Source organism: Propithecus coquereli, unplaced genomic scaffold (genome assembly GCF_000956105.1).
Source record: "Propithecus coquereli isolate 6110/MARCELLA unplaced genomic scaffold, Pcoq_1.0 Scaffold216, whole genome shotgun sequence".
NCBI classification, from domain to species: Eukaryota; Metazoa; Chordata; class Mammalia; order Primates; family Indriidae; genus Propithecus; species Propithecus coquereli.
This window is the reverse complement of record NW_012146745.1, coordinates 1,878,547-1,903,033: the sequence shown is the minus strand read 5'-3', so window position 1 is coordinate 1,903,033 and position 24,487 is coordinate 1,878,547. Positions and strand designations below refer to the sequence as shown.

At 45.3% G+C, this 24,487-nt stretch overlaps 1 protein-coding gene across 1 annotated transcript in view; it reads right to left on the bottom strand.

Moving 5' to 3' along the window:
* The window catches only part of ASTN1 (astrotactin 1), a 322,529-nt gene that overhangs the window by 133,868 nt on the left and 164,174 nt on the right, over positions 1-24,487 (bottom strand). The window contains exon 8 of the mRNA XM_012644642.1: positions 20,192-20,276. Coding sequence (XP_012500096.1) covers positions 20,192-20,276 — 85 coding nt within the window. The remainder of the gene's footprint in view (positions 1-20,191; positions 20,277-24,487) is intronic.

The following is a 24,487-nucleotide window of genomic DNA, read 5'->3' as shown; positions in this document are numbered from 1 at the left end:
GGCCACATCTCATGTCAGCATGCTTAACCCAAAGCAGACATTGCCTGTTTGTTCTTTTCATCTCTCCCTGCAAGCCAATCCCTTTGCCCCATAATTAGTGTTGGTGCTCCTCCCCAAAAGTCCCTCAATTTTTTGTGCTTCGAGTAATAAAACACGTTCAGTATTTGACCATGAAGATTGTAGAGCCATAAGGGGTGGCTATCCGAAGCTGGGAAGAAAGAGAAGTACAATGGAGAGGCCATAATGGGGAGACCTGATCCCTAGATAATTCAGCACTAATCAGGTGTGTGACCAGGAGAGATTGTGAGTCTGGCCGGATTACTGCCAAAGCCTGTTTTAGTTCCAACAGTCAAAGACCCAATCTTCATTAACTCTGCAGTAGAACAATGTTTTGGAGGAATAGGTTTAAGAGCCTGACAGTCTTAGGCTCAAATCTTGGCTCTTCGACTTATAAGCATTTAACCATGTAGTAGTTATTTGACCCACTGATCCTTGGGGTCCTCAGAGGTAAATTTGAGAAAATAATGTCAACCTCATGGGGGGGCATTGTATGAAGTAAAGAGAGGTTTGCAAAGTTGCTTGGCTCGTAGCACCCAAAGTGACTCACTAATTTTCACAGGCCAAAAGAAATATATACTAGTTTCATTTATTAAGTAGTTAGGTCCAAACAACTTAATAGGTATTTATATCTGAACAACCTAGCCATTAGAAAAAATAGCACCCATAAATTGAAAGTAGTTCATGGGGTATCTGATGGATACTGCTACATTTCCCTGACAATTAGAAATATCTCACAGAGCCCCTGTAAGATCACTGCGGTGCCCTAGTCCCTCCATGCACTCTTGGGAAACACAGGAGTACAGTGTAAGTAAAGTTCTTGGTAAGTACAGAGCAGGCACCCAGCAAACAGCAGCTGTTTCTGCTACCAGTGGGAACATTTCCCCAGCATCTGAATTGGGCCTAAAGAAGTGAATTGATATTGAATCCATCCAAATTCATTTACTTCTCCGAAGTGTTAAATACAAGGTCTGGAGGAGATGGAAGAAAATTGAAGAAGTGACCTCCTGGGTTGAACCCTGCCTTTAAGAAAAAACATATAGAGAGTGAAAATTCTACTTCCAGACTCATTAAGGCCCCTGAGTTGGGTCTGTGTGGCCGCTGACATGAAGAGCAGGTTAGGAGAGGGTCAGGAAGCATTCTCTGCAGCACTCCAGATTGAAATAGCAGAGGAAACACTTGTCTCCCTTCCTCTCTTTCCAGTAAGATTTGGCATCTCTGCTAAGATGGTTTTTGTTGCATGCTCCCTCATTAGGTACTATTTTGATGGAGTGTGCAGGCGTATAGAGACCCAGAAGGGCAAGAAAAACCCTTATTACCCTTCCCTCTCAGAAAGTGACAACAGTGGACCTATCAACCACCCAGCACTATTAGTTCATTGATTCTGCCATGGATTTAGCATCTATTGAACACTGCTATGGGCTGAATTGTGTCCCCCACCCCAAATTCGTATGTGGAAGCCCAAACTCCCCTTGTGACTGTATTGGAGCTAGAGCCTTTTTTTTTTTTTTGGAGACAGAGCGTCGTTCTGTTGCCCAGGCTAGAGTGGCGTCAGCCTGGAGCTAGAGCCTGTAAGGAGGTTATTAAGGGTAAATGAGATGGTAATGGTGGGGCCCTGAGCCAACAGGACTCGGGTCCTCCTCACAATAGGAGAGATGACACCAGACCTCCCTCTCTGCCAGGTATTATGAGAACCCAGCAAGAAGGTGGCCGTCTACAAGCCAGGAAGAGAGCCTTCAAAGAACCCAGCCATCCTGGCACACTGAGCTGGAACTTCCAGCCTTCAGAACTAGGAGAAAACACGTTTCTGTTGTTTAAGCCATCCAGTCTGTGGTATTTTGTTATGGCAGCCTGAGCTGATTAAGACAAATAACCTACTGCCTCACTAAGAGGCTTGGGTGTCACAAGCATGAAGTCTAAAAAGGTACAGTCTGTGCCCTTATGGAGTTCACAGTCCAGTGGGAAGGTGGACAAGAATGCCAGTGGTTATGCTGAATTGAGCTTTCACCCGGCGATGTGTAGGTGCTGTGGAACTCCAGGGGAGAAGCTTGTAAATCTTGACAGCAGAGATGGGAGCAGAGCAGAGGCAAGAATGTTCTGGAAAGGCTTTTTGGGGTAGGAGTTAGAGGTAAATGGGAGCGGGATGAAAATTACCCCTAAACACCTTCCCCACTCCCTCACCCCCTCAAAATCTAGTATCTCTCCCAGGAACACCTTCCTTCCAAAACCCACCTGCTGTCCAGCCTGGCTGCATCCATCCCACCAACACACACCTGGGTGGCCTGGCAGAGGTCAGTGGCAACTCCATCAGCTTGTCATGTTGCCATGGGATAGCACTGTCACGTCTGCATTAGCACTCTGGCAATCAGTGGGGTCATTTCACGACTACTCTGTTTTCCTCTATGGTATCTATCTAAATCACTCCTCAGGACACTTCTTTCTCACTCATTGATTCGTCTCAACTCATTCATTCATTCAATAGGCATTTATAGCCAGCCTCCAGCTTTCCTATATTCAACTCTCTTGCATCCTATACTTCCTGTACCTTATGCATTGATGGATGCCAAATGCAAACTTTCATCATGACTCTGACAGACATTGCTCACTTCCACACTTGAAGTCGGTCCCTATCAGAGACTCACCTGGGTGTGAGGTGTGTGTGTGTGAGGGGTGTGTGTGTGCGTGTGTGTGAAGGTGGTGGATAGCCTTGGCTTCGTTCATGCCGACATTAGGGATATGCATGGACGTTAACATCTCCCACCCCCCACTGAGAACTAGGAGACTGGAAAGAAGCAGCAGATAAATTCTTCTCCCTTCCTGCCCAAGCTCCACTCTCCATGGACCATGTGCAGGTGTAGATTTCCATAAGGCCTGTCTATGCTACACCCGGTATGTCCCAAACTGTCTTCTTGTACAGCTGTGGCCAGCTTACTGATCTACCACTTTGCATCTGCTTTTCCTCCTTTCTGCCTCAATTATCTTTTCCCCTCACTCTTGCTGCCATGGAATTGCACCTGCTTAAAAGGTATTAGTATATAAGCTTTGTTTCTGGAGTACTTAGGCTAAAACAGTCTAAGTACTTCAATTTTCTGAACTGTAAAATGGAGATGTACAATAATAGCACCTATTCATAAGGTTGTTGTGAACATTATTAAATGAGTTAATATTAAACGTTTTGAGCAGTATCTGGCATACAATAAGCCCTAAGCGATTGTTGGCTATTATTATTCATCTCTTTTTTCCAGGTACCTAGCATAATCCCTCAGCCATCGAAAATCTACAGTAAATGATTTTTAAACAAACGGATGAATGATGGATGGACGTATCCTACTTTAGTGGTATTTGGGGGACAGATAAGTTAACTCAGAAAAGAACACCATGTCCTATATTAAATATAAAAACACTGATTTCTCTTCTCTCTGTGGATGGAGAGACCTAAGCACTAGGAAACACCCTGAGAAAGTCACAGAGAGGTCTGATAGAACTTGCTCACATAACCTCATATGCAACCACTCACTTATTCATTCAATGAACATTTATTCAGTGCTTAATAATGAATGTGGCAGGAAACGTCATAGGGCGACAGAATGAATAGTCCTGAACTTGCAGTTTGGGACGGTAGGGGCAGGGGCAGACAAGTGAACAGATGATTATAGTTATCAGATCCTTGTAATTATGGCTGGATAACAATGGCAGGGATATGCACGGGTTTCACAGGATCACAGAAGAGGCCACTTTGTGAAGACTGCACGGCATCAGATGTATATCTCAGAGGGGCTCTCTGGGTGCAGACTTAAATAGTAAGTAAGGGATAACCAGAGAAGTCTGGGGAGGCAGAGGGAGGAGAGTAGGAAGAGCCATTCCAGCCACAGCTCACCCCTGAGCAAATGTGCAGAGACCAGGACAGCATGGTGCGTGCACAGGCTCTGCGAGAGATTCAACGCCATCGGAACACACAATTCCAGGCAGAGAGTGATCGGAGATGATGGGGCTGCAGGGGCCAGGTCAGGAAGAGCTTGTAGGCCACCTTAGGAAGCTCCAGATGGATTTTCTGTAGCACCTTAGGGGTCACTGGCGACTTTGTCAGGGTGTAAAATGGACAGGTATTCTAGACGAATCTTTCAGTGGTGGGGGCAGAAGAACTTGGGGATGAGTTACGGGGCAGACAGCCGGCTAAGAAGCCAGCCATGGGGTACAAGTGAGAGATAAAGTGCCCGCCCGGGAGCAGTGGTGACGCAGGTGAGTCTGCGCACATGTGAGAGGGGCCAACTTGACGAATGCCGCAGGGATGAAGACGGACTGCGCCATACTGGACCCTGGCAAGGCCCCCCATGATCTGGATTTAACACCCCCACCATCAGCTTAAGAAGTCCATGATGAAGTTCCACCAACTGGTCTTCCAAAGACAGAGCAGGCGAGGTTAGTCTGGAGTCCTTGGACTTCAGTGCTGAAATCTAAAGCTCAAATTCATGTAGAAATCTAAAATCTTTGTCCAAGTAAATGGCTGTGCTAAACATTATTTTATTCATATTAGCCACCAAGCTTTGAAGAGATCAGGAACCTGAAAGTCAGAAAAAATGAGGCTCCCTAGTTCCCCAGGTAAATGGCAAGTCAGACGCAAAGCCATGATAAAAACCCAGGCTCACTCCCCGCCCCCCAACACCCACCCAGGGGCTTCTAACTTCACAGAAGATCCCTCACAGTAATCATCAAGTACATTCTCCAGATCCAGATCTTCAGAGCCAGTTTCCCTTCCCAACCCCATCCCATAGCGCCTCACATTGCCAGCTAGAGCCTTAACCATGCCCTACATACTGTATCCCTGGTCCTAGCAAGTTTAATTGCTAAATTGGTTGAAAACTGAAAGAATGAGGAGAGGTTTTGCGATAGCATCATCAGTCCTCTCCCTGGGCTTCAGTTCAAAGGAATCGTGGTTCAGGGCCAGAGGAGAGAACAGCAGACTTAATGCACATGTAGGCTCCCCTCTCCCTCCCTCTGCAATCCTCCAGTGCACAAGGGCACAGCAGGGGTTGCTGGGAAACGGAGTCTTTGATGATGTGTTCTCCCTGCTGTGAAGACTAATGACTTCAAAGAGGGCATCCTGCCACGCTGGGGGCTTCCATGGAAAATCTGACTGCGGTGTAATTAGGCTGGAGCGCAGGTTAGTGTGTCCAACAACGCCCTCCCTTGCCCCGTGGAAAACACAGTTCGGGGAAGGGAGAGACAAGGCTTTTGAAGAGCAGAAGTGCGTCTTTGATGCAGACAAAGGAAGAAAAGTTAAAACCAAACCAAATCAAACCAAACCCAGCCTGGCTAGGGACTGCTGGCCAGTGGTCAAAGTTGAAAGATTTTAAATAATGGAAGCAGGACCTCCCTTCTGAAAACCATGTGCTTGACAGGTGTTAGGGTGTGCGATGCCAGATTCCCTGATTCGTAGGGGAAGGACCATCGGATCCCATTGGCACCTGGTATTACCACGCACCCTCCATGAGCCTGGCACTCTTGCTTCTGTTGACTCCTCACTGCAGCCCTATAAGGTGGGCACTGTTATGATCCCTGGTTCACAGGGAAGGAATTTAAGGCACAGAGAGCTTAGATAATGGACCCAAGAGAAGTGGTAGTTAGCAAGTGTTAAAGCCAGGATTTGGACCCAGGTGGTCTACTTGCAGAGTCTTAACCCTTATGTTCTGCTGGCTTGTTTCCTTATAGATTTAAGCTTCTTGTCTCTAAAATGGATTGCACCTTAGAGAACTGTCGTGAGCATCAAGTGGGGTGTCTGGCACCGAGGAGATCCTCAGTAGATGTGATGTGTTGTAAGCAGTATCAAGACAGTCCCTCCTTCATGTCTCGAACATAAACACCTTCCCTGTTAGTCCATTTCTCATAGCATGTGAAATCTCACTAGTGGAAATTATTCTATTCTTACTGAGCACGTACTATGTGTACTTGAGAAAGAGACTCAAAATAAGCCCTTGCTCCAAAAGTCGCATGGTCTAGCACAAGTCAAGACAAGAGATAGGAATGACACAAGGCCACTGTGACAAATGCCATGAAAGCAAGTCACGGGCCTGGGGCAGCCCAAAGGAGGAAGACATGGCTTCTGACTGGGAGCTGGGGAAGGCCTGTGGTGGGGCAGGAGTTGGGGCTGGGCCTTGGAAAATGGACAGCACTAACCAGGGGGGGATTGGAGAGAGAGAAGTGGAGGGCAAGAAACGGCCTGAGCAAAAGTGGGGACGAGGGAAAGCAAACGGCAAGTGTGGTGAAAAATAGCAGGTCAACTGGGCTGGGAACGAATGCTGGGTCTGTCTTGCTAGGAGTCCTGAGTACCAAAGGGGACTTGTCCCGAGAGCTCACATGGTGGCCATATCCACCCTCACGCATCGCACTGACAGCCAGGACGCGCAGCCAGATTGCCATCATTCCTCGCCTTCCGTTCCTACTGTGGGCCCCCAAGCAGGCTACCGGACCCCTCTGTGCCACAGCTTCCCCATCTGTGAAGTGTGAGGAGGGAATAATAAGAATGCCCTTAACACATTTACAAATAATGCCTGTTACATGGAAAGCACTCAGTAAATATCACAAGGTATTATCTCAATGAAGTAACAGATGCAAGAGCATGCAGAAGAGTGCCCGACTCAGAAGCCCAAGGAACACTGCTCTCCCTCCCTCACCTACATAGGCCATGGAGCACCCCAAATATTTCTCCAGATGCGCTTCATTGATGCCTGAACCTGGACTAAACTCTACCTCTCCACAGGCTTCTTTCCAAGTGCAAATGTTCCTGGGAAAACCCAGTAAGTGGCTGACAGTGCAGAGAAGTTGATCACATCAGAACACCAGGTGGAGGCAGTCCTGGGCCGGAACGTCACCTGCCTGACCATTGTGCACACAGCCAGCTCGGCTGTCTACTCACACTGCCCTGCACTTCGGGGGAGGGGGGCCAAGTCATAAAAATGGGGGGCTCTTGCCACCCCCGAACCGCCTGTCTATGGAGTTCACTGCCTTCACTGTCAGGCAACTCCTTGAGAGTTTAGTGCACGGCCTCTGTGAGACTGCACAGGTTCAAATACCGATGATGCCACTTACCCTAGGTGTGAACTCTGGGCAAGCCACCAAGCTTCTCTGTGCCTCACTGCCCTCATCTATAAAAAAGGGACAGCCTCACCGAGTTGTGGTAAGATTAAAATACAGAGAGCTCTTAGAAGTGTGCCAGGCACAGAGTAAACTCTCAGGGGATGTTAGCTGTTATTATTATCTTTACCTTCACTTATTAGGGAAGAACCCATTGGGGAACCCATCGCTAGAACTCCTTGTAAGGCAAGACTCTGAGATAACACTACGTGGTCTACAGGAAGAGATGGCCTAATAGCCACATGGGGAATGTACGGAAAAAAATCTCAGCAGTTTTGCATCTCTAGAGAAAGAGGATAGATCAATTACAAAAAAAAAAAAAAATTAAAGAGTGTAAAGATGTCTAAGGACTAGAATAGATTCACTAGCAAGACAGAGTCCCAAGCTAAGCTCATGACCATTTTTGAAGGCATCTCTAGGTTAGCAACTCCAATATAGGCACAGCAGTCAACTCCCTTGCATTCAGAAAGGCATTCACTCACTGGCTGAGAAAATGTATTGAGGGCCCATTTTGGGCCAGGTGTTTGATAAACTTTTTTATATGTACTAGATGGAAATATATTCAATGACAGTATGCACAGTTGATGAATTCCTGTGCGACTGAACAAGGTTGCCTACAAGTTTTGAGTAAGGGGTTAAGGTCCGCCTGCAGAAAGATCTCTGACCAAAGCAGGGTTTGGCCTTGTTCTCTTTAACATTTTCATCAGTGACTTGAAGAAGGTCACTGAATATATGTTAATTAAATTTGCAAATAACATAAAGTAGAGGGGATAGCTAATACATGGGTTAGATAAGAGAGTCAAAAAATTCAAAGGATTTCAATGGGCTACAACTAAAATTTAAGAGGATTTTATTTAAGACCTGTATCTAGGTTAAGGTAATTGACCGTAGTCTTGAACATAGTTTGTCTTTTTGACAGTAGTCCCCATAAAAAAGATCTTTAGTTGACCACAAACTTAATATAAGCCAACACCAAGACTTTTTTGTTAAAGGTCCTCACACAAGCTTAGCTTAGAATTCATTCATAGAAAATACAGAGGAGGAAAGAGGCATGATCCATTTTACAGAGTGATTTGATGAGTCCTGGGCAACATACTTAAAAAGGTACAATGTCAAACTAGGGAGAACAGAAGACGGCTAGTAGGATCTTTAAGAGATTCAAGAAACTTGCAATCCAAAGAATAGTTGAAAGAATCAGATATATTCAGAAGAGAAGACTCGGTGGAGAGATCATCCTATACACAGTGGCCTGAAACATTGACATGTAGCCAGCCTGTGCACGGTGGTCCTATTTGTTCATCGGCATCTACCCCATGCTCTACAGCAGATGAGCATACATACCTATTTTTCTAATCCATACAAAGGTACCACAAAAACTAGCAGTCCTGAGCACAGGAGAAGCAAATCAATATATTCCTAATTGTTCCAAAGGACAAAGCTGATCACACCGGTGGAAGTTAAGGAAAACACACTTTGGCTCAGCCTAAGAAGAACTGTCTGAGGATCTGCATTATGATAATGGACTGAGCTGCCTCTTCTAATAACGCAGCCCCTATTACTGAGAGCGTTCAAACGGTGGTTGGGCAGCCATCTGCTAAAAAGGCCATACGAGAGATTTCTACACCGGGTAGCAGATTGGATGATACCACTTGGAGGTGGGATTCCAACTCTGAGTATTTAGAATTGTCACCAATTCAGCTGATATTCCTACTCTCACTTCCTGAAATTAGGAAGGTGATTCACCACTCCATGAGAGAATCTAAAGATCTAATTAGGTTCAGAAAAAAGTTTATGTAAATTCTGCCCAAACCACCTCTAGACTTGGTGACATGTGGAAGACAGTTGCTGCTGTTATTCTTAGGTGTTGCTTATGAAGGACCACTGAAAGATGGGCACATCCCTTCTTTTATTTAACAAGTATTTATCTAGCACCTGCTATGTTCCAGGCAGTGGGTTAAGGTATGACAATGCAGTGATATATGAAAGACATTGTTTCTGCCCTCATGGAATTTACATTCTAGAGGTGGGTTATTCTAAACTCAACTGGCAAATTGACGTTAAGATCACATCACTTGGTGTAACTTCAAAGAACATAAGTGAGCTCATGACCAGTGCAAAACATCACCAATGAGGACACTCACTGCGGTCACCTGTTGTGTGCCTGCATATTTTATGTAACATTATTGAATGCAGCACATCTTGTTTAGGTTTTCTTAATAATCCTTATAATAACTCTATGAAATAGACACTGTTATTCTAATGTTTACTGATAAGGAAATTGAGGCTATGAAGGTAATGAAGCTAGCCAAAAACACAACACTTTCATGTAGAAGAAATGGGATTGCACCAAGTCTGTCCGATTCCTCCTCTGCGCTGTTCCCGCTATGCTCTGCTGCCTCCCGTAAAGACACACCTGCGAGCAGGTGAACCCTCTGGGAGGAGAGGTGTGCACAGTCTCCTGACTAGGGGCAGAGAGTCTGACCAAGGCTATGAAGTAAAGGCAGTTAGCCATATCCAAACTAGACCTGGAAAGAGAACCTCTGCACATGTCCCTGGCCACCTTCTCCCTAGACCAGGTTGCTTGAGGGAAATGGATGGCCCATCCTTCAAATGGGAAGAAGACGTCACTCCTGACCCACTGGGCAAGGGCTCTGGAACCTTTGCCAATGGCAAGAACTTTCCTTGGTGGTTTTGTTTTATTCTCCTACACTTGTGCCCATAAACGGGCAGATGCGAATCCCCAGACAGGGTCCGTGGTGCAGGCTGTGCCGTGCCTCTGCCACAGCAGGTCCTCCTGACTTCGCACCGGCCACGGCACGGGGCAGCCAACAGCAGCCGTTTGTTCCCACAACGTTACCAGCCCCGAGCCCCTCAGGATATGTCCAATTGAAGTGGTTTTCTTTTAACCTGAATTGGACGACAGCCAAGGGCATTCCCTGTGTTTAGGCCTCCAGCCAGGTCCCCCCACTGACTTGTCACTCTCTTTGGGATTCTCCATTATTCTGAAAGAGAGTCTCACCCAGACCACATACTTATCATTGTTTTAATTTCAGCCTCAGCTCACAGAACCTCTGCCCCCAGAACCTCAAGAATGAACCAAGCCTGCTCTCCTGCTTTTGTTTCAAGACTCTCAGGAACAGTAGCCCTTGCGAGGTGTGGCAAAGGACGGTCCTCTTTAGGGACCTCTTTTCTTGCCTATGGGACTCCCAGTATTGCTGCAATATTGAATCAATTCACTTGTATAATGGAGACAATAGCAGTGCCGAAATGAGAAATAAATTTGGTGGTACCTGAACAGTACTTAGAAGAGAGGACAGTGCATTGCATGAACCACATAAATGTCAACTGTTGTTACTACTAGTATTAATTTCGTTACTGTTCCTACTGTCCTGTTACTACAGGACGAGGGTGGGGAGTGCTGTAGTAACAGGAATGCAGATCATTACTGTTCACTGGTATTGATGCAAATTCAACTCCAGGTAGGCTCTTGCCAGCGTGGAATACGGTCCCATGTGTGACCATCTCCCAGTGGTGAGCCTCACTCCCTTTAAAGTCAGCCTTCTCTCGTGGTGACAATCAAGAAAGTCCCTGTTGTACGTCAGGAAGGGAGGCAGGCCATGCTGAGAACTGTGGTCTGCGCGGCCGCCCGGGAGACTTCTACCTCTAGTGCTAACTGGGCTGATGCAGCCTTGGGGCTTTGAGCAGCTGTTCACACATCTTTTCACATCCTGCGCAACGGAAGTCTAGGGACACGCTGACACCCCAGGGTCTTAGATCCAAGGGCCAACCCCAACTGGCGAGGCCGCTGTTGGCTATATTTCTTCAAGACAGCAATGCGACTCTCAAGGTAGAAAACCATGTGGGAAGGTTAATAAACTTCGTGGGAAGGACCATCAAGGAAGGAAAAAGTGATTCCAGTTGTTGAACTATATTTGGCCTAATGAAAAGGCCTAGATGTTGGCATCAGGTAGCTCTGTTCCCCACTCTGTGACTCTGGTCAGTCTACTACTGGACCTCAAATAACAACATGCACCCTTCTCACTCTATATACATACGTGTGCATAGGTATAGATACGTACGTATCCACACGTGTAAATATAAGAACAGAGCAAGAGATGTAACAATATAATATTATTTTGTTAAAAAAGTGTCGTACCTAAACAAACAAAGCATCAGTATAAGTGCTCTGGAGGGGCTGGCACTTCAGACAGCTTGGATTTTCTTCGTTTTGCCTCTCTGTTTGTTTCTAGATTTTTTTTTTTTTTGTCAATCACATGCATTCCTTTTGTAAAATAAAAAATATAAAGTAAAACCTAATCTGTGCCAGGACAAAATGTTTGCTATTTCTTGAAATTATATAAAGTTAAAAACTTAGAGAAATTAATTATTGTATGAGTGTTTGAACAAGAATCCAAAGTACACGTACAGGAAGAATAAACTTTAAGATTACTTTTGCTTTTGTGTTTTCATAGAAATTGTAGGTGGAATAAACATCACTAATTCATTACCTCTTTAAAAATACACAGTTTGTAGGATTTTTACTGAGATTAGTGATATTAAAAAAAACCCACTGAACACAATGTCCAGCATTATATGCTTAATAAACAACAACAATTAATTAGCATTATATGAGGGATTTCTCCAAGTCTTCAGTGACATCGAATTTATACTGCATTTAATGTTGTGTAAAGTGTATGAGTCACTAGATGGTGTTCAAACAACTTTTTATTACACACAGACTTACAGAGATGTTTAGTTTAGAAGAGTTTGGCCTGAATGTTAGACCCTGAACCACTTTCTTCTTTCCTCTAAAAATAGTTTAAATTCAAGGGTTTTAAGTTAGTTATTAAGAATAAATTCCCCAAGGAAAAAGCTTTAGGAATAAATAATGTACCACAAAGACATTTTTAAAGCTTCCTCCTTCATCCTTTCGCCTTGTTTTGTGATTATAAAATAATACATGCTCATTGTTAAATTATGAGAGAGAACAAAAATACACACGGAATCAAAGGGGGTGGTAGGAAGCACAAGTTCTGATGCCTAGAAAAAGACATTGGGGGAAACACGCCAAAATGGTAATGACAGTTTTCTCCAAACATGAGATAATGAGTGGATTTCTTTTTGTATTGATTTTAAAGATAAATAGCCAAAATCTTCAAAGCCAGAAAAAATAACAGCACTCTCAAACCCAGCATTCTTAGACTGAAACCCAAGGAAGCTAAGGTCCAAGGAGCATTCCTAGTGGAAAATATCCATGCATGCAGTAGAATAGATAAATTCAGGACACTATCTGGAAAGCATAGGCAAGACATAAAACATTCATTTCTATAAAATTGAAACAATTTATCTTCCATTCTTGAGCAGATGGGAGGGTAAATTGAGGTTGATTTTTTTCACCCTGGTGGTCATGTTGGAGGAAACACGAGTGTTCCCGCCTCCGGCACTGTTTAAAATAAGTCTCTCGGTGCCGTGACTGGACTAGTCAGAGCCAACAGCGTGATCGAGGCCCACCCCTCGTCTGGAGGGTGGGCAGTACTGTAGGTGGACTCTTGTCACTTGGGGGGAGCACAAAGATGAGTCCCCTCAGTCCTGTGGAGGAGGATGCAGAGAAGCAGGCTAGGGACAACAGACTGTCCACCTGCCATCTACAGCCTTTCAGAGTATTATGTGCTCCTCACGTTGCTCTTTCTTCCATAGCTTTACCTACCCAACTGGCTTATCTCTAGCACCCAGCTGTTACTATATATATATAGTAACCAGCTTGACCACCAGCTATGTGACCTTGGACAAGTTACCTCACCTCTCTGGCCCTCCATTTCCCGATTAATAAAATGCAAAGATCTTTTAGGATGCACTTGGCCACTAGTCTACAAACCCATTCTTATTTTAATCGGAAGAGGATCATGCACTGGTAAGAGGACGCCCTCCTCACGTGTCTGGAGTCTCCCTGTCTTGCTTAAGTCTGGCTGTGCTTCAGAATCATTTGGGGGAGTTTGTCAGATGTACAGAGTCTGGGCCCTCTCCAAGACCTGTGAGATGAAAATATCTGGGCAGAGAAGTCTGCAATCAGTATTTTAAGTAAGCTCTCCAGATGATACTTACATAGCTGTTGTGTGGTCGAGAAGGCAGGAGTCACTCACCGGGGCCTATTTTCTCTGGTATCATCTCAGTAACAAAGAAGGTTACGGTTGCCTCTAGGAGGGGAACAAATGGCATCACCCCAAATGACCACAGGGTCAGCACTAGCTCATCAAAGGCCTTCGTGTGAATTAGAAAGAAAAGAAAGAAAAGAAAGAAAAGAAAAAGGCACCCATCTGAACAAACGTGCCCTTGTCTTGGAGGTGGCTCGCCTCGGCAAGCGAGGGCTAGGTTTCAGCTCTCCACGGCTGGACAGACATCGTCTTAGCCTGGTGTCTGTCTGCAAAGGACAGAGCACATCATCATACTCACATGACTGACCACAAAGTTTTTGTGAAAACAGGTCAACTTAAACATGTTTTCACAGGAGAAAATGCCAAGCCAACTGGGTGGGGGCATGATCCTGCTAAGCCTGTCCGTGGAGGGCATCCTCACAGGTGGAAATTCACTTTCAAGCACTCAGTTCCTACCTGCTCGCCCAGGTAAGGGTCTGTTCTTCTCCTAAGGGGCAATTTTTCTGCTGAAATCAGGTTACAGCAGGGTCTCTCCAGAGACAAGGAACTGGGAACTTCAGGTTTAATCCCAAGAGCCTCTCTATCTGTTTTGAGACTGAAATGGGCAGGAGGAAGGACAGGCTCATTTTCACAGACTCCTAGGGAAAGAGGAGGAGATGGAGGTAAAAATGAAAAGGAGGGAACAAAAGAAGAACAAAGAATAAATAGGCAAATGAACACACTGGAAACCCTTGTTAGGAATAATTGACAATGATGAGGGAGAGAGAGAGACAAAGAAAGAGAAGAAGAATTAAAAGAGAGCTAATGGGAAGATAATCCCATTTGTGGATGGCACGATGACAATGACAGGAGCTGGGCGCAGACACAGAAGTCTGGGCTGGAGGGAAGGGAAGGAGGGCACCCAGAGATAAGGCAGCAGCTGCAGCCTGGCCGGCAATCTCGTTTGAGGGGTTGGAGGAAGGTGAGCGGGGTGGCAGTGACTCAGAAACAAGCACAGGGCCGGGAAAGCAACAGCCGGACGTGGAGCTAGAAAGAGGCGCAGGGAAGTCAGAAAACGTCCTATGTCACACAGGACTGTCTGACCTTAGCTGAGTCACCGCCGAAGAGACTCTGGGCTGGTCAAAGAAGCCAGACACGGGCCAAGACGCGGGCTTGGAATTAGAGCTACTCCTTGGCATGCCAGTCGCTGCCCTAAAATGATTTAGCGTTTGCACTTGATCATCAGGCAGCTGGGAAGAGGCAGCTTGCTCAGCTGTAGGTGGCCGGGAGAAGTGAGGATAGGTTTTGGATCTTTCGGGATCATGAGTGGAGGGTGGTCTCAGCTCAATAGCTAGAACTCAGAGGCAAAGGTAACCCTTCCACTGGCCTCGCCTGCTGTTCTGTTAGCGGTCTCTGGGGACATGGTAAGGATGGCATCATTCAGACAGGCCCCAGTAAAATCACCTCCTGTCAAGGACGTATTTTGAGCAAGACAGAGGCACGAGGCCAACCATGGTGAACACAGTCCTCATTCTTGGTTTTAAGTGAAAACTGGCTTCTATGATTTGGGATGCGGGCTCCTCAAACAGGTTTAGAATCCCCAAGCAGTCATTGCTGGGAGGGGGAGAAGTAGGGAGAAGCTGGAGAAATAGGAGAGACAGCAGGCACCCGGACAATGGGAAGGGCATATTAAGGCAGGATGGGCAGTGCGTGTGTGTGTGTGTGTGTGTGCGCGTGCACGTGTATCCCTACCTGGGCATAGTAAGAGTGTTGCCTCCCAAGCAGGAAGGGTAAAGAGGAGGCATTCTGATGAGCAGGACCATTCCTGATAACAGCTTTTAAGACTTGGGAGAAACACCTGTTTATTTTCCACCGCAGGTCTCTTCTCATCTCATGAATTACCAGCCTGTCTCCACCCCTCAACACTGAAATCTAGTGATATTTTGTATTTCTCTAGCGGGGAATCTCCTTGGTGTTTCCCTCTGTATCCGAGATGCCAGAATAAGAAAGCAGGCTATCATTTACCTGGAATCTTCAAATACATGACTTTAATCTAATGGTGGTATTCTGAAAAATGTATCTAGAGGCCCTTGCGTGTACTTTTAATTTAACAAAAAAAATTATTATAGGCCTTTCTTCATAATCTCCAAAGTAGCTAGATAAATTTGTTTTTTCTCCTCTAATATTTTCATGTAAATCAATCTCCTTGCCTCCTCCATCCTCATTTATTGTTTTCATTTCTCTTCTGTGAAAATTTTCAATTTGTCCTTGTTGTCCTAGCAAACAAATATCAAACACAGACTTTAATAGTCCCTGGCTGTGTCTATGCAGCCACAGGGGTGAGGCTGAGGAGTTATTCAGTGAATTCATGCAGGGTAGACAGGAGACATGGTAAAGTGTCACACAGGGGTGGGACCTGTCCACCCTGGGTCCTCTGCCTAGTAACCGGGTCACAGGGGGTGCTGTTGGCAGGCAATGATTGATTCTCTTGCTAACCTCAAAGACCGAGGATGTAACCTCCAACATCCCATGTTCTTTTAATAACCCATTAGAAATCTGTCATCCATGACTTTGTTTAAATCTTTCTGAAGCTATTTTTACTCTAAGCGAATAGGACCTTCTTGTGTAACGAATTCAATGATCTGACAATCTGCCACCAGGCCCCTGCCACCCGGCTGAGCAGGAGTGACTGGCTTCACCACCCAGACCAACACACGAGAGTCTCGACCTGCCTCACTTCTCCCTGGGCATTTCTGGCAGAACTGGAGTCACCAGGAAATGACTGCAACCCTTTGATTCACGTACCTGGTGTATATGGTCTCCAATTCTCTGTCATTCTCGGCTATTTGGTAGTGAACACTTTTATGTACAAGATAGCTTTAGGAATATATTTCACTTGGAGAATCCAGGTAAATAAAAATCTAGATAGCTCCAAGGGGTTTTGTGTTTGTTTTGTTTTTTGTTTTCTTTTAGTATATCTAAATTTATTATGAAGAGTCCTGAAAAAATAACACATGGTGCAGGGATATTCTGCCCCAAATATAAAGAAACCTTGGAACTCCTCCCTCTTGCTAATAATTCTAGGGTTCTGTACATGGGAGCTTTACCATCCAAAGCCTTACTAAACAAGACCTCTTTGAGATCTAATCTTTAACCAACTTACCAGCCTCTTTTCCTGTCCCTGTACACCGCATTCTTATTCGAGAGTGAGCTACTTATTTGCTATTCCTGGAAAACCAAGCCTATGGAGATCTCTGTGTCTTTGTACACGCTGTTCCCTTTGCTTAGAATTGTCTTTGTTAACTGTCAAACAGAACAGTTCAAAATCCAACTTCTCTGTGAAGTCCTACTTCAGATTCTTTGACCTCACATAAATCACCCCTTAAACTTTAATCTCACAAACTTTTGCTCATACATTTATTTTAATAGGTCTTCGAATTCATTGCAATTACTTATTATGCTTCCAACTATCTATGTAGACTATTAGTTCTTCCAGGGGAGGGACCACATCTTCTATAAATAGCGACCTCACATATCCCGAACCGCAATAAGTAACGGGGTGAAGATGTTGAAAATATGAATGAATGGGAGAATAAACGATGGAGTGGTAAGAGGATTCCTATAAAAAAAAAAAAAAGCTGGCTCACTCTTGTGCACACGCTCACACGCATACACCGTACAATCATGCAGACACCACATATGCACACATGCCACACTCACAACACACACACAGGACCAGGTAACTGGAGTGAGGCAGAGGCTGGATAAATTTGCAGGTGGAACCCCTCTGCATCAACGAATCATTCATTTGTAACTTTTTGTATTAGTGTCCTTGATCAATTTTCTTCCTTGTCTGAAAGTCATGAATCCTTATTGCTACTTTTCTCCTGGTACCTTAACTTTGATTTGTCGTGAAGGAATTTGTTTTAAGTGTTACTGGCCTAAGGTTTGGTTGTTCTACTTCAAAAGAATGTTCAGCTATTTTAACGTGTGCAACACAAGAATGCAAAGTGAAAAACATAAATATCCACACATGGGCTGCTCACCTCCACTTCTGGAACATTATATAAAATATTCGGGAAAATCAGTACGCATCATTAGCTGGCAATCTGCCAGACGGTTTTCAAGTCGAGTGACAGTCTTCACATTCAAACCAATTCCGATTAATTTGTGAGAATCGTTTAAAGAAACATGACATCAGATCCTTGATTTAAATCAAGATGTATGGCACCTTCTACTTTTCACTTATCTTGTCATTTTTATGAGGAGAAATGCAGTCATTTGTCTGGCGCTTTCTTATATTGTGTACATATAAACTCACACTGCTTATCGCTCCCGGTTCCATTATCCTCAAGATAGTCACTTTTTTTTCCCTCCTCCTAACAGTTGCTCCATTATTTTATTAGTGTCCAAAATGCGACCTCCTAGACAGTGATGATCACAGAATAATGGAAATTAGAGATGGAAATGACAGATGAGGTCTCCTTGTCTATTTCCTGGGGCTAATGTTCCTGACAGTCTGTAAACTCGGTGCGTTAGCTTGCCTTGTTTTAAGTGACACCAAGGCCGGGGCCTCCACCATCTCCCTCGAGGCTCTTGTCTACATCCTAAGACTGTCTCTACCTACAGCCAGAGGGAATGACGGAGGGCTCTGCAATTACCGAGCAAAGTCAGGCCCATCCTTGCATGATCTGTCTACAAGGCTAGGGACGTGGAGGCTTGAGCGATTAACCACCAAATCCAATCACCGCAGAGAGCCAGCCTGCATCATTCCGGGCAAAATGGAAATGATATTTTGTTGTTGTTTCTTCAGCAGCAGGTTTGCAGGCCGAGAGATGAGGAGGGCATCACCCTTTACACTATTTTACTCAGTAAGAACCATAGTCAACTGAGATTCTCAGCAGGCCATGGGCTAAAACTCTGGCTCCCCTGCAGCCATGCAAACATTTCTGGGGCAAGGAGGGTGAGGGCACGGGCAGAATTTGAGTAGCCAACGGCATTCTTCATTCGCACCTGCTCGACATCTGTCAGCCGAGTCCTCTGCCCTTCCCACCAATCTTGCAACAACAGACCACCTCGCGTGGATTTATCCCTCTACAAACACCTTCCTCTACATTCTGTGGACTGCCTCTGTGAGAATGATCTCGAATTCAGACCCAACTGAGCAATCCTTCATTTTCACTAACGGAAAAAAATTTCATGGCATTTTGACTTCCTCAAGTTTTCTGACCTGTGACTCAGATTTCCCTTCTCTAACTTCATTCTCTCTTGTCCTTATCCCTCAACTTCAACCCGTTCCAGAACATTTGCCCTCTTCTAACGCCTGTGGGCATCCATCATGCCTTGACTTAGTCATCAGCTCGCCAAGTTCTCAGAGTTGAGTTCTTCTATCCCTTTATCATAAATCACTCCCTTGGGCTCTTCAATCATTTTTATTGCTCTTCTCCAAACTCTCACCTATTTGTCACCATATTTATTGCTTTGAGAGTCCAGAACTATATTCAATATTCTAGGTTTGGGCTCATCAGAATCACACAAAAGGGGCTGATCACTGACCTCAGGGATGTGACCCTCTACAGCAGTGTCTGAAATGACATTGGTCTCTTTTTTCCACCATCAGCCTGCAAACACATATCTAATCTGCAGTCTAAGCTATCACTCCAAGATGCTGTTTGCCTTGATTTCTTCCTAGTTTTCCCTATTCCATTGATTGCTAGTATTAGTTAGCATTTATTTATCCCTTTGTCCTCTCCCCTACTCCATGACCTGGCCAATGCAGAAAGTAAGCTCTCAGCTTCCAAAAGACAATAGAAAGTTGCTACTAAAAAGCAATAGAAGGGTTGGGCATGGTGGCTCACGACTATAATCCTAGCACTTTGGGAGGCTGAGGCGGAAGTCTCACTTGAGATCAGGAGTTCAAGACCAGCCCGAGCAAGAGCGAGACCCCATCTCTACAAAAAGTAGAAAAATTAGCCAGGTGTGGTGGGGCGCATCTGTAGCTCTAGCTGTTTGGGAGGCTCTGGCAGGAAAGGCAGGAGGATCGCTTGAGCCCAGGAGAGTGAGGCTGCAGTGAGCTCTGATGATGCCACTGCACTCCTGCCTGGGTGACAGAGTGAGACTCTGGCTCAAAAAAAAAAAAAAAAAAAACCAGCAGTAGAAGGTGCATAATGGTGAGAGTTGCACAACAATGTGAATGTACTAATGCCACTGAATACACACTTAAAAATGGTGAAAACAGTAAATTTTATGTTATGTGTGTTTTATCCCAATAAAAACACTCCAAAATATAAAAAGGAATGAGGGGAACCACTTTACCCAGTCATGTGTGCCTGGGGGAAAGCAAAGCTCTTACAGGGAAATGGTAATTGGAGATCAGGCGGAAATACTCTTTTCCTCCACACAGAGCTGTCCCCAGTCTTCGCATGTCACCCCTGCTGACAGGCCTGGTAAAAACAAGTTTCTGCTCACATCAGTCTCGCAAAGCTCGTCAGGCGCGGGGAGACCTACACTGGAGTCTGTGTGGCTTTGTGTGTGTCTCCAACAAAATCACTGGCTCAATTTTGCCTGTGGAATCCTAGCGGCTGGCAGCGGTGTGAAAAGGAAGAGAGGGACAGCTCGGTTTGCAGATTCCAGCTGGAGGCTGTGGGGCCGTGAGTCAGAGGCAGCATCTCTTGACTCGTAAATGGAGAGAACGATAAGGATGTCATTGGAATGGTATAAATATGGAAAGCCAGAGTGACACTTTTACCCATTGACTGTTCAGAACACAGCCACCCTTTAGCTCTGTCCCTCTCCATGCAGTTGCTCCGTGTCACGTCTGCGTAGGGAGCAGTGACATGTGGGAACGGCTCACTTGCCATCCCCTCACTTACCCCTGGTTGGTCCCCCATTCATTCCGAATGCAAAGGTGCTTGTGCACGGGATCCTTCATGTAGCCTTCATAGCAGAGGCATTCCCCTTAGAAGGAGGGAAAGGAGGAAGAAAGAGAAACATGAATGAGTTGATTAACATATCAACATTTGAGAACATTTGCATTTGAGAACATTAATGTGTGATGGTCAGATTGGACTCAGACCCCACTAGTGGCATGAATGAGACAGTAAGTCCCATTATGTCTTCTCCTCCAATCTCCACCACCTACAGGGTGCACCCACCCACCAATCTCTCCATTTTCCAGGAAGTGACCACTTTCATGAGAGGAAACGAATCTTCAGAAAGCACCTATTGTATGTGGTCTGTAAGCACAAAGACCAACAATTCTTTTAAGGAAGTGACTTTTTCATCTCTGTTTTCTCAATGCCCAGTATACTACAAGGCACATACCAGGAGATCAATAATGTTTACAGACTGTGTAAGTGACTCATTTCATCAAATATTTCTAGTAATTTTGAAAAGTAGGTATTATGAGCTATGTTATGCTGATGAGGGAAGCTGAGGCTTGGAGAACTTGCAGGACTTGTTGATAGCTTGTAAGTAACAGAGTTAATATTTGAAATTATATGTGTCTGTTCTACCCACCCGGCCATGCTGCTGGCCCACAGAACAGCTGCTATGTTTAGAGAAAGCCACTTACACCTATTACTGTTTTACAGGAACTCTGGGTTTTAGCTTTTAAGTGAAAATGGCTAATTATCGTGGAGCTGGTAAACAGAAGCATCTCTATAATTCTACATTCGTCTAGGATATTACTATGCTTCATTGTCATTGGTTGCTCCATTGGTATGTCAAGAGGTCCATGAATCCTCTAGAATTGCATATAAAACTGCACATTATGTGTATATGCACTTTTCTGAAGCAGGGTTCCATAAAATTCATCTAACTTACAAGCAAATTCAAGATCCCTAAAAGGTTAAGAACCACTGGTCTATTTAGTACTGATTTGAAGAATATTGTTGCTGCTTCCTTACGCAATGCTATATATCCCCAGACTACTAAGTCCAGTTACATTAAAGCACTGGTTTTTACTCTTTTAACATCTGATTCTTTAATTTATAACTAGTCAAATAACAGAATGTGACTTACTGAAATTTGTAAATAACAAAGGTGCCACGCCTACAGAGACAATGGACATACCATTTCTTTCTCTTTCAAGGAAGAAACACTTAGAAAGGATATAGAATAATAGTTTTGAGTACTGTTTTCTCTTTCTGAAAATAAAACCCAATAACAATGAAGTGAAGGGGCCTCACAGTTAAGATCGGATAGGGTTTGAGCAGGGATTTGTTTTAGCATCTTGGCCTAACCACTCATTTCAAGACTGACCTGTAAGCTACCGGCCCTCAGAGCCTCACTGACCAGGTCACACCCATGTTCGTCCCCAACCTGCTCAGCTCAGTGTGCTAAGGAGTGGAGTGAAATGAGCGACTTCTTAATTTATGAAAAATTAAGGGAGTATTAGATCAGGACATTGTCTCCTGTATGGGAATTCTGGCATCCGCATGGACTGGATCCACAACAGATTCAAATCGGCTGGTTTCCGTGGTGCTGAGCTATATCTAGAAGTGATCAGGGAGCTCTGAGTCAAACATAGAAAGACACAGCTTGAAATTAGGTGGCTGATATGGCTTGCGGACGAAGGCTGTTTCTCTGACAAAAGGAAAGGTAAAAAAGGCAAGTGCAGAAAGGCAGGAGAAGGAAGTTCTAGGAGCCTGGCCTCACACCTTCTCAGTTCCAAAGAACACCTGGACCCCAGACTATCAGTCACACAGGGCAGACTATCAGATACCCCCCCAGGAACAGGCCTTTGGCAAATACTGGGCGATGAAAAATAAATTAATTAATTAGAGAGTTTGCCCTAAATGTGCAGATAACACCACCTGCCCCACTCCCAAGATGCAGGTATCTAAGTCAGTTAATAGATCCAGGGCTCAGATATACTTTTCCCTTAGATGATATTCTCCTGATTGTCCTTGTGGACAATTAGCCATGGGCAAGATATTTTAAAAAGCAGTGAGCACTCTCAGGAGGTTGTCAAACCCATCACTCAGTCTCTTAAAATGGTTTCAGCTGGACGCCTTGCCTAGAATTAAGGAATGACCAAAAACGGAGTACTCTTCCACATTTGATAGCAAGTTACCACAAAACATGCGAAAATAAATGCAGTAACAACTCAAAGAGTTCAAGCAGAGCCTTATTTTCCCAATGACGGCACTACCTGCCATTGGTATAGCATATTTTCCTTCTCAAATTGCCTTCGCGTCGTTATCTCCTTACGCGGCCCATCATTCAGTACTATGTGGGGACACACGCCAACAAGAGATAAAGCTTTTCTCCACAAAATGGCATATGCAGCCCAAAGTCCGAGAAACAGAGACATTTTCAAACACATCATGCTAGAGTTCGAGAATATCCAAAAATTTGCCTCTCAAAGCATCCTCACTTCCGGAACACACCGAACTTCCCTGGTCTGTATTCCTCCACAAAACCAGTTTGGCCATCTATACTGAAAGGAGTTCAGACTTGATGAGGAGAGTTGCTATGGCAACCAACTGCTAAATCTTGACTTTAAGAGGGGTTTCATGCAAGCACAGGCTCCGACTGTTAGCTGTGAATTTTAAAGACCCCACAAGGGTGTTGGATGCCCTCCTAAGCTAGAAGTGTTACAGTCTCCGCATCTGCTGCGACAGATGGCGGGGAACACATGAGGCGCCGGCTCTGTGGTGGCATACGTAGGAATCCAAGGGAGAGGCGACGCGTCATGGCACGGAGAAGCACCCAGCCAGGACAGAGCGCCCTGCAGGAGGTGCTTGGGCAGCTGCATGCCAAAGAGAAGAGCCCCCGAGAGATGGTCCGGGCAGGGTCTCAAGATGGCCATGCTTGATTTGTGCTTGGGGCTGGGAGGGCAAACTCCTGGAGGTACTTCGTATAATGGGTGATGCCTTTGGTCATTCCCCATTCTACAGCTGAGGGACCAAGGCACAAATCTCACCCAAGGGTTAAAGACCTTGAAACTCGGGCTCCTCAGACACGACTGGGCTCATTACACGTTCTTTGTAAGGTAAATGCAGGTGGAAGGTAAAAGCCCAGGGTCACCTCTACACTTCAGGGAGTGGCTGGCTTTCACTAAGTGAACTGGGTGTGCTCCATCTAAAAAGGGAAACCTTTGTAAGACATCTGGACTCAGCAGTATCTAACTGCTTGGCCTCTCTCCCCTGTGGAGACATCAGGCAAAAGGCAGGTCCAGGGTCCAGCAGCCCCCTACGACTCTGGAAGGAGAGACGGAGGACAGGTGCCAAAAGTACTTCCTGAAGGAAGGGGCTGAAACAGAGTCACAAAAGTGAGTCTGGAATGAGTGGGCAATCCAGGTGGCAGGAACTAAATGATTAGGACTGAGCTACCCTGCCAAATCAGGTTCAAGAACTCAGGGAAGATTAGAGAGAGGCAGCGGTTCAGAGACAGGCAAAGGGGAAGAGGGTTGGATTGAGTCGGGACGCGGGTCTGATGCCCCTCAACAGGTTCACACGTGTCCACACAGTTGGCTCCGACCTGTGGAAAGACCTGGGACAGAAGGGATCTCAGTGAACATCTTGGATGGAGATTAAAACTTAATTTAGCTTGGAAGCCTGTGTTCCTTGCAGAACCATAAAAGCTACGTATCTTGAAAGGGCAATGAGTGTCTGTGGCCAAGATCGATGAGGGCTGTGAGACGAAGCAGGTGTGTGGCCCCCACAGCTGTCCACATGGCAAAACAAAGACCAGGAATAGCAGGGAGAAAAGTTGCGGAAACCAGGCAGTCTGTGTTTCCACCAGAAGACAAAACAATCACATAATCATACAACCACAACGAAAACTCTTAGAAAGTGCAGGAAAAGTCAGCCTCCGGCTGGGTCCAGTGGAGCTCTAAGTCATATAGCCTTAATGCTTTGCTGTTGGCCCAGCTTGAGCAGAGACACCTGAGGTCACAAACCTGGGCAGGCCTGGGAGAGAATGTCAGTGTGCAGCTAGCAAAGGGCTTCATCAGAGGGCTGGGGCCCTGCCTTCCAGCACATTCCCTTCCTGAAGCTTGAGCAGTGGAGTGGGCTTGCACAGTGATCGGGAGCGTGAGTTTTGAGTCGGGCAGCCTGAGTGTGAGTCCTGCTGGGCCATTAACGAGGCAAGTGGCCTTGGGCAAATTTGTCAACATCTCTGTAAGATGGGGATAAATGCAGTGTGGACTTCACAGTGTTACC